The 21470-nt window shown below is 43.2% G+C and overlaps 1 protein-coding gene across 1 annotated transcript in view; it reads right to left on the reverse strand.

Annotated features, from left to right (window-relative positions):
- Nucleotides 1-325: 325 nt before the first annotated feature.
- Nucleotides 326-21470, reverse strand: part of IFNGR1 (interferon gamma receptor 1) — a 34182-nt gene continuing 13037 nt past the window's right edge. The window contains exons 2-7 of the mRNA XM_075924263.2: nt 18397-18511; nt 17337-17509; nt 13524-13672; nt 10226-10403; nt 5552-5667; nt 326-1915 (exon numbers count right to left, since the gene is read on the reverse strand). Of these exons, the coding sequence (XP_075780378.2) occupies nt 1301-1915; nt 5552-5667; nt 10226-10403; nt 13524-13672; nt 17337-17509; nt 18397-18511 (1346 nt within the window). The 3' untranslated portion in view covers nt 326-1300. The remainder of the gene's footprint in view (nt 1916-5551; nt 5668-10225; nt 10404-13523; nt 13673-17336; nt 17510-18396; nt 18512-21470) is intronic.

Below are 21470 nucleotides of genomic sequence, written 5' to 3' on the forward strand. Positions count from 1 at the left end.
TAAGACCGAGGAACACCGAACAATTTTTTTTTTTTTTTTAAAAACAGGGAACACTTTTTGTTGAGGAAAAATTAAAATGCCCCCAGGGAAAAGCTGTTGAACGCGCGCGCACACACACACACGCACAAAGAGGGTTGCCCTTTCAAGGGTGGCCATTCCCCAGGGAAAATTTGTTGATAACTCCCCACCAAAAAAGGCACTTATTCCTTTAAGGGCAGTCATTTTGAATTCTGTCCTCTCCGTGACACACCTCCAACTGCCTTCTTTGAGAAAAGCCGCTCTGCACAATGCACCCATGAAATAAAGATGAATGTTAGCATCAAAATTATACATTTCCAGACTTTTGCTTTATTTGGATCCCTTTTAAAAAGCTTCTGGCAAAACAATAAGATCTACAGGGGACATTACATTTAGATTGCAATCGTCAAGCCTTTAGAAGCTTTTTTATAGTAATAAAGACTTGAGATATAAAACCTAAACATTCTAGCTTCAATTTGATAGCTTTATGCTTCAGAGATCCAGCAGGGGATCTAATTAATTACACCAAATTATATACAACAACAACAAAAAATCTGTTCTCTCAAGATGATTAAAAAGATGCTATTAAATTAATATTTTCAATTTATAAAAATAACTACATTTTCTATCAAAATGCAATGGAAAGTTTGGCAATCCACATTTCTTCTAAGCATTTTTATCTTTATTCTTTAAAAGAAAAAGTGTTAAATATTTTTTTCAGAAAATAAGATGTGATTACACAACACAGCATCAGTATAGAAAATATGGATAAAGCTTAAGCACACGTGATAACAGTTTAAAAACATGTAAATGTACATAATATGGGTATTCTGAAGGAGTGGCATATGATTTTGCAATTAGTGTAGTTGTACACATTTATGCTCCACCATGCAAAAGCACTTCTAGTTCCAGAACATGCTCCAATCGTATCTGTTCTTGGTCACATACAAAACACATATGATGTATAGAGGATTCTTCAATACACTATTGGGAAGATACTGGAGAATCCTTCCTTCAATATAAAGATTTTTCTTTAATAGCCTAAAAGAATATGTCGAAGGCAAACCATCATGTGATTTAATGTGAGGCAATCTGACTAAATATTCTTGCTACATCTTCACAGTAACAAAGGGAAGAACTCCATTTTCACAGTGGCAGAAGGGATTTTGAAAAGGAAATCTAATAGCCGATTTGCATTTTTTGGAGCCTTTATATTCAGAGAAATGCTCTCCATACCTATGATAGTTTCCATTTGAATTCTCTTCAATTTCAGGATTCTGCTCTAAGAAGTCACACTGGTAATCCCATTAAGATGCTGATACTTTGAAACGACTGTGCTGTGGACACCAAAAGGGACTCCCTGAGTCTTCAATAATTCTCTTCCTGACTCAGGCCCTTCATCAGTATGTCTATATGCAATCACAGATTCCTCTTCATCAGCATCTATGAGATCCAACAGTACGTGAGGTTTGTCATAACCAGAAAACATGCTGCAGCTCTTTAGGACATTGGACTGTTGCACCTCAGTATTGGATGGCTCTGAGCTTGACTGAATACTACATAACTCTGTTTGGCTACTATTAGAATGAAAATAATTCTCTTTCACTTTTGGGCTTTGTTCATCATCAGGCGTTATTTCAGCAATGCTTTCTTGGATAGACATCTCTTCTGTTTTGTTTGATATCTCCTGGAAGATGACATCGTCTGTTTCTTCACTGCAGTCTTCAGAATTAGGGGTCTCTATTTCTTGAACTTGGTCTACTTGTTCCATCAAGTTTACCTTGTCACTTTCTGACAATACAGGCTTGGATGATGATGCGGTTATGACAGAGATATATTTTGCTTCTGGTTTTGTTTCTAAAATGTTGTGCGAGTTCAGGTTTCGTACCACAGTGACCTTAAGAGTAAAGAGGAGGTACTTTTAGTTGTACATAAATCACATGTTTAAGGTAATAATCTAGTTTATTGTGTCTCTAAATCAAAGTTTAGAAGCAAGACAAAATAGCACTTTAAAGGAATACATATGGTTATTTAACTACATTTCCTTTCAGTAATTCAATAGGAGTTAAGTGGAAGTCAGCAGCTGACATCAGTGTATAGCTGACACCAACAAACTTGTTGAATTTTAGGCGAGATGCCACAAACGTGCTAAGTCTACAACCACACGTGAGGGATCTAAAAAGCTTCCTCATTCAGATTAAAGAGGTAGTGGTATGTAAGGAGAAGAGGAAGGGAAAAAAAGCAGGGAATTCCTCTTACTCCTGTTATTTAAGCAATCTTACAAGCTTCACCTACAAAGGAAGTCAAATCCTGAAATTAGCCATTTACCTTCACCCACTTTTAGCCTAGCTACTTTGCTTGCAGAGAGCTGGTTTCTTTAGATTATTTAGGATTTGTCTACCCTACCACTTGTCAGCAAAACTTGTGTCAGTCAGGAGTGTGAAAAACCCCCCCACATCCTTGAGCAACATACATTTCCTTGGCAAAGTGTTGATATGGACAGCGCTATGTGGGCAGGAGAGGACCTCCTGTCAATTTAGCTAATGCTGATTATTGGAAGTGGCTTAATTATGACTGCAGGAGAGCTCTCTTCTGCAGGCAAAGAGCAGCTACATAGTAAATCTCAAAGCAGCATAGCAGTGCCACTAAGTTCCATAGGTAAACAGTCTCAGTTTTACCAACAACAGCAGAGCCCTAAAAGCATCCCCTTTATTTTGTTTAGGTATGTTAACCTTTCAGGCCCTTCTCACATACTGCTAAGCACCTGTTCTGAGCCAGAAAGTGGTATTTCTCCTTGAAAATTAATCCACAAGAAGAGCACCTGTGCTTTGTCTGATTTTTAACTTTCTGAAAACAATGAATTGAGAGGTGCTTTAAGGCTCTCAAATTAATTTCTTGGGACTAGAAACTGAAGAAAATAATGTAATGTTAAACTGTCATGAACCCTGCTGCCTTTCTGGCAGCAATAAACATTTGCCATTTCTTTGGAAATAGGTGTTCAAGGATTTTTGTTGTTTGTTTTGCACATGCACGTTCTAAGTGTTCTGAAAGTGGCCACTGGGTAAAAAGTTGCTAAAGGACAGTCACATAAAATATGTGAAGAGAGGCACAAGAGATAGGAGTGTTCATGTACATCAAAGTATTTATGAACTGCTGCGGTTAATCCCAAATGTATTGTACCAGAGTGAAGGATAGAGAAAAGAATCTTAGATTGCTACTTCTAGGACACAAAATAACTAAAGGTACAACATGTCAAAAGTATCGTGGTCCTGGAGTGAACATAGACTCAACTCAACTTCTGGAATCAAATTACAGTTAACTCCTTTCAGGCACTGGATGTTAAGATCTAGATATACACTACGCAGAAATAAGAACCACAAAGCTCCTCTCTTTACTCCTAAAATAATTTTATGCTTTGACATGTATTTAGTTCCTTGAAGTAGCTACAAATCCAACTCCAACAGCTCTTTTAATTGGTGGGTAAAGAGAAAATTCCATATATAAGCCTGAATATGAACTACAGGAATTAAACTGAAAGGATATTCTATAAAAGCTGTTAGCAACAAAGAACAAAAGGTAAATTTGTGATAGGTAAAACAGCTATACTACAGCTTCCAACATTTTATCATACAAGCAAAGAACTCTGCAATTTTTTTCTAACAGTAGAATGTGCCGATGAGTGAAGAAGAGAACCTTAATCATGGTGGTAGTGAGACGGGGCGTCTACCCCGCACTGGCCCTTTAAAGGGTTAAAACCCACCCCTGAGTGAGGGATGGAGTCATGGAGCAAGCATCTGCAGCAGACAGCAGCCAATTAGGGCCCAGCTGTGGGCTGTATAAATAAGGGCTCCAGGAGGGAGGAAGGGAGAGACATTGTTGCTCTGACTGGGGAGCAGGAGGGACCTAGTTGCCAGGGAAGCTAGAGGCTTCTTGATTTAGAGCAGAGCTGGGCTGGGGAAAGACTGGCCAGGCAAGCTCTTAGGCTGCAGAACCTGAAGCAAGGCCTCAGAGTAGTAGGGCTGCGGAGAGGCAGCCAGGATAGGCAAAAGCATCCATCGCTTTGCCAATGATGAGTGGCCATTTCAGACTGCAGTTTGCCCCTGTGGCAGGAGCTAGATGAAGACTGGCAGCGGGTCACTGAGGCAAGGTGGGCATAGGGGAATTGAGGGTCCCCAGGGGGCAGGACTCCAGAGTGTGGGGGCCACTACGGTAGGGCAGTACCCCGGTAGGAGGGTGCCACAGTCTGGGAGAGATGTGAGCCCTGACCTAGAGTAGTGGAGAACAACCAGTAACAGCGGGTGAGACATCAGCTAGAAGGAGGTGCTCCAGCACCAAAAAAATGCTAATTCCCTGAATGACCAGTAGGGAGCACTCTTGGTGGTGAGGCCTGCCCTGTTACAGGTGTTAACAGATGTTCAGGCCAGAAGGGACCATTATCATCCATCTAATCTAATCTTGACTTACTTTGAGTTTTCAGTGTTGTGTTATGCTGCCTTGACATTAGTGTTATATTAGCAGTGGATATTATGACGATAGAGACTTTGTTTAGTAACACAGAGATTCTTAGAGCTTAGGCTTTTGTAATTGACAGTGGAACAGACTTTTCTTCAGTTAGTTTTTGAACAAAATAAGCCTTGGCGTGCACACAGAGTTATGTCTACATTGCAGCTAGATACCTGCTGTTGGCCTATGCCAGCAGACTTGGGCTCACAGGGCTTGGGGTGAATGGATGTCAAACTGTGGTGTAGATGTGAGGGCTCAGGCTGCAAACTGAGCTCCAGAACTCTTCCTCATTCACATGATGCTAGAGCCCAGGCTCTTTAGACCGAGTCACCCGGCACAGACCAGCCGCAGGGGTCTAATTGCAGTGCAGACATACTCATATACTTACCTATTTCTCTAGTCACAAAACAAGGAAGTAACTTGAAGGAAAAAAGGTTAGAAGCAGAGGTTGTTTAATATCACCGGATAGATTTCCTGACTAAGTCTAAAGGTTCCTTATAAAACACGACTCTGACTTAAAAAAATAATTTAGCAATTAAAACAAGTAGTTTGTAGCTCCCATGACAAAAACATAAGCACTACTCTTCCCATCGTATAGGCCTGTCCAGTAACACAAGGAAAAGTGCAATTAAGACGTAAATTAAGGTTTTAAGAATGGAAACTAAATACTTGAACCTGGCCTACTGAAATTAACTCATTTAGAAAGGAAAAAGTCCTAATAAAGGAAATTCAAAGCATTGAGCTACAGTAAAAAGGCTACAGGTGTGTAAATCCAGAGCATATTTAGGATGAGACAAGTGCAAAGTCATTTAATTTAAGAATTTATACATAGCGACAAAAGCTATTTAATTAGTTAACATTGTGGCTATCTGGTATGAAATTTTGTTTACTGATTGTTTTCTCCTACATGTTGCCCACTATGTATTTCAATAAAAATACTGGCTGTAAGACGAAGCTCGTTCGATATTAAAAGGTGCTATACAATAGTTGACTAACCAGATGGTTCTACTGAACAGTTTTGCGAACTTACCAATGACTTGGGTAGTTCAATTTTTCTCTTCTTTAGTTGTTTGCAAAGGCAATACATTGCCAAAATAAGTCCAACGGCAAAGACAACAGCAACACCAATTATAATCATTTTGAAGTCTAGAAAATTAGAGCAAAATATAATGAGAGGTTTGCAATCCAGGATGTTATTTTGACGTTCACAAAAGTCTTAGAAATGGCACACAATTTTTAGAGTGATTAAGTCCATGAATTAGGGTTTTCACATTTGAGTGTATATTAATATTAAAACATATGGCTTAGTCCATGAGAATTCTTTAGAAATTGCAGTAGGGTTTTTTTGGGATCATGTTTCCTTTAATTTTGAAGAGGACGAGGAAGTACATGACTAAACTGTGGCTTTTTTTTGCTCTTCCTTAGAAAGATTCACTGTAGATAAATAACTTGATTTAAAAAAGAAAAAAAAAAAACACAACACACCCAAGTGCTCCAAAACAGGAGAATTATAGAACTATTGATTACACAAGTAATAGTATATTTGGCCCCTTAAACAGACTTGGGCCTAGCTTTCCCATTCCAGTTTAGGTGTGCCCTCATATGGAGTAATGAGGATGGGACTGTCCCAGGAATTATGAATGAGAGAATCTCAAAGACAAGAGAATTTAGAACTGAAGAGTTAAGAGAAGGATCAGAAGAAGAGCAAAGCTGGGTGGAAAGCTTCAGAGAGAGGATGCATGTAAAGAAGGGAACACTGAAAAGTTCCCTAGTTCAGCAGTGAAACCAGAACAGTCTGGTGAAAGCAGAAAGGCCAGAGGGAGGGGATTGTCATGTAAGTTTTTCCAGGCCAGAGAGGGATGAAGGCCCAGAGAAGCAAAGGGAGATACCCGCTGGTTCTCTCAACTCGAGTATTGAGGCAGAGAGGGATGAAGTCTAGAGAAACACAGAATAGTCCTGGAAAGGGATAAAACCATACCTGAGGAGGAAACAAGATGAAGTACCCCAAGTAAAGGGGTTGGAGTGAGGCATAGTGGGACACACCAGAGCTGTACCTGGGATTCTAAGCAAGGTGAGAATACTGTAGCATTATGAGATGCCACAGGTATACTTGGTACATAAATGGACTGTTGGAACTTGAAAGATTGAAATGTGCTGTTTTGACTGTGCTGGAGAATTCTGGATTACAACTGAGACTTTTTGTCATGAACTAGTCCTGAAAAGGGCTATTTATATCCTGAAAACTTATGTAGCATTACTAGGGACTCCAGGAGAAAGGGGAAAACTAAGGCTGGTGCACTAGTCATATCACAGGTTGCAGCAAGAGGGCATCCTAGGAAGGGGACACCCTAACCATGTGATGGCAAATACAGGCAGTTAGCCCCTAGGAAAAACAGGAAGTGCAAGTGCCCAAAAGGCAACTACCAAGGCATGAGGTGACCTGCAGGGACATAAGGGTGTACCCTGCCGGTGGTCACCTTAGGACAGGATCCCATTATTCACATATCAATTTTAGATCACAAGAAGATACAATTTATAATATTCATGAGATAAAGAAAATCCTATTGGTCCTCCAATAGGGAGTTCCTCGATATATTAAGGGTTGCTGGAAGAAAGTCTGGGGGATGTTCTCAAAGGCACAAAAGGAAGTTGAAAAGGGCAGTTCCCACTCCATTCATTTATAACACATTTCGGTTACCAAGCTCTAAGCCTCAGATAAAGCACAATACAATGCATCCAATAACCAGCTGGGAGAAAAAGGCTCTTTTATTTAGTCTAAGATTTTCCTTTACTTTCAGCCTGAATGTGTGCACAAAGATGTTTCTGGGGTTGAAGCTTACTGCTTACATTGTAAAGAGAAATATGGAATAGGAAAGGCTCTCTAGTGCAGTAGTTCTCAAATTTTTTGGCCCACGTCCCGTCTGGCTCAATGTAAACTTTTCCATGGACCACATGCTGCTAATGGAAACTTGTCGTTAACTATACAATTACACCTGAGCCATTTTGTTTGTGCTGTAGCTAGGGAGAACAGTTTAATTCAACCAGTAAGAAAAGAAATATTAATCGAAATTTTTAAACAGATTACAGGCAGTCCCCGGGTTACGTACAAGATAGGGACTGTAGGTTTGTTCTTAAGTTGAATCTGTATGTAAGTCGGAACTGGCGTCCAGATTCAGACACTGCTGAAACTGACCGCTAGTTCTGACTTACATACAGAATCTGACTTACATTAAGAACCCCAGGCGTCCCCAAGTCAGCTGCTGCTGAAACTGATCAGCAGCTGATTCCAGGAAGCCCGGAGCAGAGCAACTCTGCCTGGGGCTTCCTGTAGTCAGCGCTGGTCAGTTTCAGCAGCGGCTGAATCGGGACGCCTGGGGCAGAGCAGCTGGGGTGCTGCTGGGTTGCTCCAGTAGCACCGCTCCTCGGTGCTACTGGACCAACCCAGCAGCACCCCAGCTGCTCTGCCCCAGGCATCCTGATTCAGCCGCTGCTGAAACTGACCAGCAGCGGCTGAATCAGGACCTGGGGCAGAGCAGCTGGGGTGCTGCCGGGTTGGTCCAGTAGTGCCCAGAGCGGCGCTGCAGGACCAATCGGCAGCGCCCCAGCTGCTCTGCCCCAGAGTCCAAAACAAAAGCCTGGTCTGCTGGGGGGGGGGGGGGAGAGCACACTAGCTGTGCCCCCTCCCCCCCCAAGCAGACCAGGGACACGGGGAGCAGAGCCGCAGCGGCAGCGGGATGCCGCGCCTCTGAGGCTTTGCTCTGGCAAAGCCTCAGAGGCGCGGGACCCCGCCATGGCTGCGGCTTCAGTGTGGGTGCCTGTGGTCTGCTGGGGACGGTCCCTAGCAGACCACAGGCACCCAGACTGAAGCGGCAGCAGCGGCGGTTCCCCGCGCTTCTGAGGCTTTGCTCTGGCAAAGCCTCAGAAGCGCGGGAACCCGCCCGGTGCCCCTGGTCTGCTGGAGATGGTCTCCAGCAGACCAGGGGCACCGGAGCAGCTTACGAACGGGGCTTTCTCGCCCCGACCTCCGGGGCGAGAAAGCCCCGTTCGTAAGTGCGGATCCGACATAAGTCAGATCCGCGTAAGTCGGGGACTGCCTGTAAATGTTTTAAACTTTCCCATGTTAGTTTACAAAACTATTTTAAAATAAAGTAAAATACTGTGTCTAACACAAAAGGTTTCAACATTGTCTTTATTACAAGAGGGCGGGGGACCTTTTTTGGGTCTGGGGCTATTGACTCGGGGGGGGGAAAAATTAGTCAGGGACCACGCAAGTAAGATGCAAAAAAAAAAAAAAAAAAAAAAAAAAAAAAAAAAAAAACCTCCAAAATCCCCAACCCTCACTGTTGTGACCCCCAACTAAGAAAACTCACTCTCCTGGTGCTTCAATCGCCGGGGGACAAAAAGGACTGAGGTTCAGGGCTTACCACAGTCCAGAGTAACTCTTCTGGGGTTAGCGGATTTTGTGGACCCCCTACGCTTTGGGATGGGGCCAAAATGAGGGGTTCAGCGTGCAGGACAAAACTGCCGGTGAGTGGGATAGGAATGAGGGTACAGGATCTGGGCAGGGGTAGGGTATAGAAAGGGGTGAGGATGCATGATCTGAGTGGCAGGTAGGTTGCAGGAACAGGCTGGGAGTAGTGTCTGGCCGAGGTGAGGGGGCAGGAGCAAGGGAGAGGGCAGTGTGTGGTCTGGAGGGAGGATGCAAAAACAAGGGTGGGTGCAGAGTATGGCCAGTGGGGAGGCTGCAGGAGCGGGTGGAGGAAGGGGGCGTAGGGTATCTGGCAAGGAGGGAGGATGCAGGAGCAAGGGAGGATGCAAATGATCTGTGGCATGAGCTCAGTACCCAGCCAGGAAGGAAGTTGGTGCTGGCACTACAACCTCATGGGAGGACTGCAAGGTTGGAGCATCAGTGCGGGCTCCCTGCTGGCAGGGTAGGAGGTGTGGACTGAGCTCGAGCCGCGGACCACCTGCAAGATGTCCCCAGTTGGAGAACCTCTGCTTTAATAGGATCTTAAGTGGTGTAAGACACATATAACTAATCCACTGTTTGGGCTGCTAAAGTTATTAAGACTGATTTTAAAAGTGTAAATTGTGGGTAACAGCCCCGGAAAATCAATCGAGCTCCTCACAATAGCCCAGAGGTTCTCAAATTGGTTTCAGGGAGTTTTGATTACCCTATCCATTCTACCAAATGCAAGGCAGAGCACAGCATAGAAATGAACAAAAATACCATGCTATCAGATTTCACCAGGGTCTGTTATTAATGGGAATTTTTAATAAAAACTAAATTAAGACTAAGAATTTGCAAACTCTCCTTAACTCACATGCAATATGTAGGTATTATGGAACACACAGTAAAGAAGTTTAGCCAGCCTCCCCCATTTTTAAGTAAACCAAACAAGTTCAAGAGGTAAATAAATAAATAAATAAATAAATAATAATAATAGAGAGACTTGCTTTATATCTTTATCATAAGCTTATGGTTATCTTAAATTCAGAAAGGTCTACACATTTTACTGGTTATAAATTTCCACTAGCATTTGTGCAATTCCAAAGTTTGTCTTCGAACAACTAATATAATGATTCATTATTTCCTAATTACACAAGTCTAGCTGCAACTCGAACAAATTATGGAACCAATCAAGTAGATAACGACAGGCAGGGCAGAGTCTTCAGAAAAGTGGATTAGACTTTTATAAATTACCTCGTGGCTGGGTAAAAGTAACATGAATGCAACTTTCATTTGATTGGGAAAATCCTCTATCTGAAACCATTGACGAATGTCCTTTAGCTGACACACAGTAAGTGGACCTCATAGAAATGAGTGGAATGTATATGCTACATGTATTCTTCTTACATAGGTCTGTTTGAAACTCTTTGATCTGAAAGAAATGTAAAAAGTTAGATTAGGGCCTTAATCTGAATTTATAATATTGACTCAACATGTAAAGACAGCATTGCCACCTTAATGCTAGAACTTAAAATGCTAGGGATCAGACCTGTTACTGCTACAGATCTGTGCACTGAAACAGCTGTGCATCTCTGCTAACAGTTATTTGCAAGCCAACAACCCTAACTTCTAGTAGTATTAACAAAAATTAATTGCACAATAATGAGACTCCAGCTGATCCCAGGCATTTCAACGGGGCAGCGCCGTGAGAACCGGTCTCTGCTGGAGACCCCAGCTGACCCTAGGCTCCGTGCAGTGCTGCCCTATTAGACCACAGCGCCTACAGGTAAAATTTCCAGAGCATCTAAATGACTTAGGTTCAGAAATCCCATCTATGTTCAAATGCCACCTATGCCCCTAAGATACTTAAAAATGAGACTTAAGGGCTTATGAAAATTTTATCCTATAATGAAACATGTCTGTGTACTTTTTTCTTGATCTCTCTCCTAAGGACTCATCCACCATCCTTACTGAGCAAAAGAGCAACATCTTGGAAATCCAAAACTGTTCTAGTGAATTGCTCTAGTGGCCTTGTTCGCAGGAATATAAATTTTAAAATCTTCCACAGAGGTGGCCCCTAAATAGGATCTGTACCTTCAAACTATCTGGTGAAAATCTGCATTGATTTTGAAGTTAAGAATGTGTACACAAAGTAAAGTAAAGTTTAGATAATTTAAAATCCTCCAATCTAATATGGGCATTTTTTTTTGAATCGCACTAAAACATCTCCCCCAAGAAGCGATGTTCCTTGTAAACTGCGTAGCTGCCCAGCTGTTTAATGAGCCCCACCTTGAGGCTCAGAGCTCCCTTGCAGGGAGCTCAGCAGACTGACTGGGGGAGGAGCCCTCTGGCTGAGCAGCAGCTAACTGCTACAAACAGAGGAGCTCAGGGAGCAGGTAGGGAGGAGAGATAAGGAGGGAGTAAGTGGTGGGGGAGGAGAGTTGTAGGGTCGGGGAATTTGGGGAGATGAGGAGGAGGGAGGTAGTAAGTGGTTAGGGAAAGTCAGGTTTGGGGGAAGTCCTGTTTCCGGGCTGGCAGAGGTAGAAGCAGAAACCCAGCATTCTCCTCAAGCCTTCTAGGCTGGGAAGGAGAAGTGGAGGGGAAACAGATTGTATGGATTATGTGGGGAAATATGGGATGGGTGAGGTGAAGGTGGAGAGTTTGTTTGTGCTTTCCTGATTCCCAGCTAGGCTGCTGGTGCCTTCAGGTCTGAAAAGCAGGATTTTATCCCAGCTCCTGGCTGGGCCGGGGGGAGCAGATTACACAGGGATGGGTAGGTGCTGGCATCTGTGTCGGAGGGGAGGGGGGGGGAAGAGGAGAGTTTGTTTGGGGTGCCCTGACTCACTTGTTGCAGTCCAGATGGGAGTGAATGAGACCCTCTGTCTGTCTGGATTAGAGGGGAGGAAAGCAAGGTGCATGCGTGTGCCAGGACATTTGCATGATTACATTTTAAACAAAGTTTACACAGGTGTTAATGGCTTACGGTAAGAAAGAAATAAAAAGATTCTAATGGATTTTTTGGAGTGTTTCAGATATCTAAAACTAGCTTAATTATTTTTTTATATCCTGTGTTACTAATTAATACAAGATAAACTGCATGGCATTAAGACCAGATCTTTGCTATCTGGTAGAGTTCCGGTTCTTGAGCGTCAGAAGTAACAAGTAGTAGGTGTGATGCTAATTGTTTTGTAAGATCAAACCTTATCTGCAAGCTCTTTGAAACCTGGATCAATCAACAAATTCTGAAGCCATGTGTTAATTTGCTCTGGGGCTTTTACTCTTTGAGTTGGTGACAGACAAAGTAAAAGTTTCAAACCAGGAGAATTTGTATCTATTTTCACAGGTTTCTGTTTCACTTGTATTTGTACAGCATGGATCTTAAATTCCCCAAAGAAACTATATGAGCTTGAGTGAATGCCTTCTACTCTCCTTTTGGGTGTCAGTAAATAGTGTATTAATATTTGCAAGGAGAGCATGACTATTTATAGTTGACTCAGATTCGTTCATCATTTTAAAGCTAAGGTATGTGTGGATAATATGCAATATGTTTACTAACTTGAGCTGGTAGAAAGGATGATAATACATGTACTCCACGTGTAGTGTTAATTTTCTTTATTTGTTTTCATGTTAAATAAACATCATAAGCATTGCTCCTTGTTAATTATCCCTTGTTTTAATATATTTTCTTCCACCCTATGGACTGTTTAATATATATATTTATATCTAAGTTGATTTGTTTGTACTGGTGGTGTACATCCACACACTACCTTAATATCAGTGTTGCACATAAGAAATTTCACCCGCTCAAGAATGGAAAATGTAGAGGGAACACTGCCCAGGATGGCTGATTCACTGAGCATACAGAGCAGACTGGATAATATCCAGTGAATGAAGTAACTCAATGCAATAAAGAAAATTTGGGTCAAGCCTTATATGGAATCACATTCTACATATCATTGTCATGCAGTAAAATTAATATAAATTAACAGATAAACTTTGAATCCATAATGTAGTGACTCATTATTTGGGCAGGATAAGTGGAATATAGTAAGTGAGATAGTGGACAAGACATTTAATTAGGTGGATAAAAGCAAATACTGAACAACTCCTTCCATTCAATATAAGGTGCTCAAACACCACAGTGAGGGACAAGAAAAACCTAAATGGATTAGGTGTGAAAGGCACATTTAGTAAAACAGGGGCCCTATAAAAATAACGGCATGTGACCACGTGATTAAAAATTACTACAATGAATACTCAAAAGACAGGGCTGTGATTGAGGTTCCACAAATCAACATTTCAAGGATTCACTTGTGTATTAGCAATGTTTACATTAAAGATATTTCTCAGTATCCCTTGGATGTGTGTGTAATTTAAAGTAATAAAAACTTATTTGTTACTCTATCCCCTTTCTAAAGCTATGTATTTGTTTTTTTAAAAGGCCAAAAGGTATAGAATCATGGAATACTAGAACTGGATGGGACCTCGAGAGGTATGATCTAAAACTTTCAATTTCAGAGGTATGATCTGAAACTTTCAATTTAAAACATACCGGATCTTCACTGGACCGCAAAAACACCGTGTAGGTGAAGTCTTTCTTTCTTCTGACAGTGGGAGGTAGTTTCCGATATGGGTGGTGAATCTCAACCTTGATTTCATTTGTCTCAATTGAAACATTCAGAGTAGGTGCTCCTATTTTTCCTGAAACAAACGTGTACCTTCATTATTAGGCTGAAGAATTCTGAACCGGAATTCAACGACAAATGTGGGGCTAACAGATAACAGCATTCATGGTTTATTTTCAAGAGGAAAAAATTACTTCCGAAGACATACCAAAATAATGAAAACGATTACACACCTAATGGGAGGGATGCTGCAGAGGAACTGAGTCTTGGTTAAAGGAATATACTTTAGGCTAGGCACAAACCTAGCAAGAATGGTTAGTATCAGTGAGGTCTGCCAAGTGGCTTATAAAATTTAATAGAAAAATGTAAGCATATAGTTGTTTGAAAAAGTGTCAAGTGGGCAAAAATTAAAGTACTGAACAGAAAAAGAACATGGCAAGTGAACAGATGTGAAGAATGTGTAAATAGGCCTATTTTGGTTAAAGGACGGCTTTTTATTTCAATGTAGCTATATCAACTAGTAAATTAAACTGGAGCAAGCCATTTTTAAATCAAAACAAGAACAAAAAAACTGTTTATTCAAGAGTTGGTTTGCACAGATACAAAAATGACAGGAGACAACAATTTAAATGTAATCAAGGGCCAGAAAAGCCACTAAAAATCTTTTGGCAGGCCATTTTTATTAAGAGGCTTCCGGATGAAGCAGAAAACAAAGCTGTTGTGGTCCAAAAACCAGCAGCTCTTGTTATCTGGAGGGCAGCTCACTTGGCTGTTGCTGTGAGAACATGTGCCAGAGCAACAAGTCCTGCACTGATACCACAGTTCTGGGCTCTGCAAAATAAATTAGGCTCTGTGCCCACCAGGAAGGGAGCAACCCCACCAAAACTGGAGAGCTGCAACCTCCTGGCTAACTCCACCAGGTCCTGGGGAACACCCTTCTCTAGGTGGTGGAAAGAGCTCCATCCTGATAGCCATCTTCTGGCTCCATGATGGCAGAGCCTCTTGTCCCTTTCCTCTGGACACTGGAAGAGCTGCCTTCTCAGGTTCAGAATTAGGTAGGCCTGGGCACTAGGGCTGCCAGGTGTCCAGTTTTCTACTGGACAGTCCGGTAGAAAAATTCAGAAAATACTGGACATGTGCAATGTCCGGTATTTTCTGAAATTCTGGCTGGGCGCCAGACAGAAGCCTGGCAGGGGTGGGAGAGCAACTGGGAGGTGGGCTGCGATTGCCGCTGGGAGCCCTGTGGTCACGTGCAAAAGCCCGGCGGGGAGAGTGGGGGCAGCAGCCGGCACTCCCAGCTACTCCCCCCACCCCGCTTCTATTAGCAACTAGAGGGAATGCCTGCCGGGGGCGCGGCCTGTTGGACTCCGGCTACAGCCAGTGGCTGCACCCCCTCTCCGCCCATCAGCTCTGCTTCCCGCCCCACCCCTCCTGTCCAGCCCTCCCAGCCCCCGATATCCCCCAGCTCTGATGCCCACCCCTCCCTTCCTCCCGGACAGCCCATCTCGTCCCTCCTCCTTCCCTCCCCCCGCCCACGATCAAGTGTGTCTGGTATTTTGTGGGGTGTCTACCTGGTAACCCTACTGGGTACTACCACGGGAAAGCCTAGGTAATCTATGGTTACACCCCCTGGTTAGCAGGCCAAATAAAATGTATCAGAGCACCAGTTGTGGCCCAGGGCTGCCCATTGCTTGTCCCTGATTTTAGCAAATCCAGTGTAACTTCCCATATATATATTACACACACACACACACACACACACACACACACACACACACACACACACACACACACACACACACACACCCACCCCTTAAAATTCTGCCCTTGACAGAAAACAGAAAAACAAAGCAAAGCAAATGATGTATACATGAGTCTAAATCACAAAATATAGGACTATTGCTTGATGAAATCTCACTCAAATATTATGCAGGATCTACAACCACCACATAAAAATCAAGATTATTAAATTTGGAAAGAAAAACAAGCTAGGACAATAAGCAATCTCAGTAATTACCATGGTAATAGGATAAGAAGTTGCTTATAAAAAATAGTACCAATTTATGTCAGATTGGGCATTGGACACGGACCAAGGGCCTTGCAGACACACTCTCTTTTTTGCTGTAAAGCTAAATGAAATGCTATTACAGGTTGAACCTCTCTGGTCTGGAACTCCCTGGTCTGGCAGGATGACAGATGTTGCTAGACCTGAGAGCCCCAGCTGCAAAGGTTGAGAACAGGCGGGCGGAGGGGGGGGGCACGGAGCGGAGCAAGTCTGGTCAGCAGCAGCCTGCAGGGGCTGTGAGTGGAGGTTAGAGAGCCCCAGGAGCAGCTGCTGTCATGTGTGGAGCTGGGGGCAGCAGAGCCAGGCTGGTGGGCTAGAGGAGTTCAGGTGGTGCCAGATTATCGGATATGCCGGAGTATTGGGACGTACTCCAGCGGGGGGCTGTGATGGGTCTGCCGGGACCTGCACTGTGTCCGGGAATGGTGCGGTGAGGGGCAAACCCTCCGCCGTTTTGCAGGAAGGCGGGGGAAGCCCCGCGCTGCCGCCGAGTTTCTGGGAGGGGAGCGGGCTCCCCACCCCCGAGACTGCAGTACTGTAGTTAACGCCAAGCAGGCGAGTGAGGGGCAGTACTGCGGGACCAACCCGGCAGCACCCCAGCTGCTCTGCAGCTTCCCCAAGACCGCCACTAGTCAGTTTCAGCAGCAGCAGACTTGGGGAAGCGGCGCAGGGCAGAGCAGCTGGAGCGCTGCCAGGTTGGTCCCACAGTGCCGTCCCCACCCCCGTTCGGCGCCCAGCAGCACCCCAGCTGCTCTGCTCCGCGCTGCTTCTCCAAGTCCGCTGCTGCTGAAACTGACGAGCGGCGGACTTGGGGAAGCTGCAGAGCAGCTGGAGTGCTGCTGGGTCGGGCCCACAACGCCGCCCCTCACTCCCCTGCTCGGTGAGAACTACAGAACTACAGTCTGGAGGGTGCGGAGTCCACTCCCCTCCTGGAAACTCTCGGCGATGGCGCGAGGCTTCTGTCGCCTTCCTGCAAAATGGCAAAGGGTCGCTCCTCGCCCCGCCATTCCCCGGCCACCCCCCAACCCACAGTCGGTTGCAGTGCAGGTCCCGGAAGACCCATCATAGGGGTATAATCCCCTTTCCCTCTTCTCCCCTTCCCTTTCCTCGCCGGGAGCACCCATGGGGCTCACAGCAGCTCCAATTGTCCGCCTGGCCGGAGCACTTCCGAGTTCCAGTTGGTGCCGGACTATCGGGAGTGCCGGACAATTGGAGTTTTACTGTACTACAATGCTTAAAACTTTAAACACAGGACATTATGCTATGCAGTCATACTACAGTGGACTTCCAGGTAATCATTTTGGTTGATCAGCAAGTGGATAACCGAAGGCACAACGAACAGGGATAACTTTGTCTAGCATTGTAAGACAGCACATCAGGGGTGCAAAATAAGGAAAGTATGCTAGTGAGTCCATTACCAGCACCATTTCTCATTAAATATTTGGAAAGGCGCTTAGATATTCGTGAATGGGCCATACAAGTAAAGAATGCTAGTAAGCAACCTGTATGTTCATCCCAGCCCCAAGTTATTACTATGATATTCTGAACCAAATATACAGTATTGCACCAGAAAGGTTTTTATAGTCATCTTTTAATGTAGAAGAAATGCTATGAATTCACTTGAATTCATTCAAATCACGTTTCTGGATATAAAATGTATGTTTACATTTAAACTTACCATCCCGTCGCAGGACAAATTCTTTAGTCTCAACAAACTCAGACTCTTCAGACTCAATTAAAGCTTTAACTCTAGCCCAGTAAGACTGACTGGGTTCTTCTATTTCATTAGAGAGGTCACAATAATGTTTTATTGTTTTCACGCAGGTGCTGACTGTCTTATATTTCCCTAACCTGTAAAACAGATTGAAGAGTAATTAAGGTTATTTTACAGTCTTTTACAAAACAGATGTCAGAATGGAGAAATTCTGTCTTCATTTATACACATACTGAATTCCATAGGGACTGCATGATTTCACTGTGTAGAAATAAAACTTTCCTGGTGATTTAGCAAAATGAAAGGAATCACTACATGAATGCTTTTAAAGTAGAGATGTAAAAATAATTAAAAAATGTAACCATGATACAGCTAAGAATCCTAGGATATGTCTACACTACCCTCCTAGTTCGAACTAGGAGGGTAATGTAGGCATACCGCACTTGCAAACGAAGCCCGGGATTTGAATTTCCCGGGCTTCATTTGCATAAGTGGGGAGCCGCCATTTTTAAAACCCCGCTGGTTCGAACCCCGTGCAGCGCGGCTACACGGGGCACAAACTAGGTAGTTCGAGCTAGGCTTCCTATTCCGAACTACCGGTACACCTCATGGTACACCTAGTTCGAAATAGCGGGGTAGTGTAGACATACCCCTAGCTATTACATGCACTGTGTGCACTGCAGTATAAAGTTGAAATAAGCAAACCCACCCTGGGCTTCTGGTCCTGCTCCTGGGGAGGCTTCACTACAGACTTTGCAGCTAGCTTCCTAGAAGCAGAGGCCCTCACAGGCCCCTCTCCCAGGGAGCTGGTATGTAACCTGTGGTGGGGGAGCTGGGCCAGGCCTGCTAAGGACAGGGGCTGCTCCAGCTGGCTGGCCCCTTTCTGGAGTGGGACCTACTGGTTAACAGGAACTGGTAAGCGGCACCTGTTAAGGGTGAGTCATACTGGTTAACCAATTAGCCAATTAAATCCCTATTTTAAAGAAAATAAAGTATAGGCATAATGCACGACACAGACACTCACTCATAAGGTTTGATTTCCACGATAAAGTGAGGGATTGAAGGCATGCTCATGTAATCCCAGCGCAATCTAGTTACGAAGTTCAAAGATTCTATTACAACGTTTGTTGGCGAAGGCACTAAAAAAAGAAATAACACAATCAGTATCTTGATGGAGTAGATTTTGTGATATATGAGAACAATCATCAGTAATCCTGAAGTAGTCAAAAAGCAATGCATTTACAAAAAGCTGTTTCAGAAGTAATTGAAGGTAAGATGCTACTTGCTGCCAGGGCCTACATGAACAGGACAGAGCCTGGCAGATCCGCATTGGCTGGGGTAATGGCTTATGTGATATGCTACCTATTTTCCCAACAGCTGCCGGGTAAAGGTATGATGCTGTTCCTGGACCCCCATCGAAGGCTGCCTATGAGATATGATAAGGAGCATTTACTGTTTCTTTCTCTAATCACAGATGTCAACTCCTGTGATGGTTGTAGAATCCCATTATTTCCACTCTTTTCAGCCTCTTGGCTCTTGTAAGAGAGATTGTTTTATTATAACTACATTGTTTTCCAGAGGGTTCTCAATCATTTTTAGGTTAACATAAATGGGAGTATTGTGAGCAAGACACAAGAAGTCATTCTTCCACTCTACTCTGCGCTAATTAGGCCTCAGTTGGAGTAATGTCTCCAGTTCTGGGCATCACAAATCAAGAAAGATGTGGAGAAATTGGAGAAGGTCCAGAGAAGAGTAACAAAAATGATTAAATGTCTAGAAAACATGACCTATGAGGGAAGACTGATAGAACTGAGCTTGTTTAGTCTAGAAAAGAGAAGACTGAGAGGGAACATGAGAGCGGTTTTCGAGTATCTAAAAGGGTGTTATAAGGAGGAGGGAGAAAATTTGTTCTCCTTGGCCTCTGAGGATAGGACAAGAAGCAATGGGCTTATATTGCAGCAAGGGAGGTTTAGGTTGGACATCAGGAAAAACTTCCTGTCAGGGTGGTTAAACACTGGAATAAATTGCCTAGGGGGGTTGTGGAACTCCATCACTGGAGATATTTAAGAGCAGGTTAGACAGACACCTGTCAGGGATGATCCAGAGTGACAGTGTTTGGTCCTGACAGGAGGGTAGGGGACTGGACTCAATGACCTCGAGATCCCTTCCGTTTTAGGATTCTATAATTAACCTCGTCCTGTCTTACCTTTCAAGAGGGAAGCCTACTTGAAAAAAATAGGCTTGTCTCAAGTGTTTATTATACCTTCTGTTGATTGCATATAATTTTTTTAATCACTTTGGAGCAACATGCTTTTGCATACCACTATGAGGTCAGGTGCCTTTCTTTGCTTATATTCTGGCTATCCACTTGAAGTGAGCAGCAATGGTTCTAAGAGAAACATTTTGCTTCCCCTATCTTGTAATCGTTTTAAGTATCTAAGCATGGACAGAGCCTGAAAATCCACTTCCCTTGGCAAGTAGGAAGTTTTTCTAAGCAGGTGTCATCACTTCTGTAGATACAGCTTGTGAGTATCGGACCAAAGCCTCATGTAAGCTGGACACAATTTGCATGAGAAACAGATTCCAAGTTAATAGGTTTTTTAAAGTACATTTCTAGCTTTTATAATTTCAAAGAAATTTTAAAGAAAGAACCAAAGAAAAGCAATGCAGTACTGTCTTCATCAGTTTGCAAACCGAGTGAAACAGCATCTAAAACTGCTTCTCCTATATCACTGGATCACCCTCCTCTGAAATTTCATGAGAACCTGGATGCAAAATTAGTACTTCAGTGCCAGTAATCTAAGCAGAAATATCCAGTTTATCCATCATTTACTAGATGTAGTTATGGCTATTGAATTAAAGAAGGAGTGGCTGTTAACGACTGCTGAAACTGGCATCTGAAGAATGGACAATAGCAAAACTTCTTTTGATTCCATTTGGGGACCGACAGGCTTTTAAACCAGATTCAGAATCCCAGTGTCTCTTTCAATACCTCTAATATCACCCATACAGGGTGGGAAGAAATGCATCACCTCCTGTTCATGGCCCCTTAATCGCTGGCCTGAGGCCACAACCTCAAACTACTTCCCAGGCTTTCCCTAGTGCCCAAAATCCCAAAAGCTCCCCACCTAGTAGCCATAATCTCCCGTTTCCTCCTGATAACTTTTGCAATGCTGCCAATACAAGTCTCTAGAATGTAATATTAGCTCCACTTCATTTTACGCTGTACTAAAGTTTTAATGTCAATACAGCGCAATGTATTGATTGCATTCATTTTTATATTAAAGTATCTTCCCTGTCATTTTTAATTACTTGGAACTGAACCAGAATTTCCAGTAAACCAAGGATTTTGCTGCAGAATTCAGGTTGTTTACTGCAAAGTTAAACAGCCGTTCATGGTAACTTAATAGATTTATTCTCTGATTTTCATTCCATGCGTTTCCCCCCTCAGTGGGAAGACAAACTCTGTTTTACTTACTTTTATGGAATCTGATCAAATGGGTCTGCCATGCTGTTGACTTAAGCATCCTAATTAATGTGTGTCTTTATTATGCTATTACAGAAATCTGTCCAGTTAGTTAAGTTTCAGTTTCTTGTCCTTAACATTGTTAGAGATGGGAGTCTGGAAGACTGATAGAATTGGACAGGGATGAGATTGGATCTTAGAGCCGTGAAAGTGCCTCTTTGCAAACATTGGAATGGTTAATATTAAGGGTAAGAAAATAGAGAAATCAGGAAATTCAGCAGTAAATTGGGTCATGCGACACATCCTGTGTTAATATTCAACATGACCCAGTTTACTGCTGAATTTCCTGACTTCTTCATGCTTAACTTCTCACTGTTAAAAATGATTTCACATCTCAAATGCTGTTGCACTTTGTGCACATTTTCTTTATATTTAAAGCATTAATCAGAAGCTTTTATCTTTAAGTAACTCACCATGTCTATAACCAATATTGATTGGTGTCCCAGAATTGTGGCTAAGCAAGCAGAGCACAATGGGATATTATAGAAGGGAGAAATGTTTAATTATGTATTTTGTTTTTGGGGGGGAGGGGGCAGGTGCATAAAAATAATGTACAAGTTCAAGACCATGAT

Source organism: Pelodiscus sinensis, chromosome 3 (genome assembly GCF_052426305.1).
Source record: "Pelodiscus sinensis isolate ZL-2025 chromosome 3, ASM5242630v1, whole genome shotgun sequence".
Taxonomy (NCBI): Eukaryota; Metazoa; Chordata; order Testudines; family Trionychidae; genus Pelodiscus; species Pelodiscus sinensis.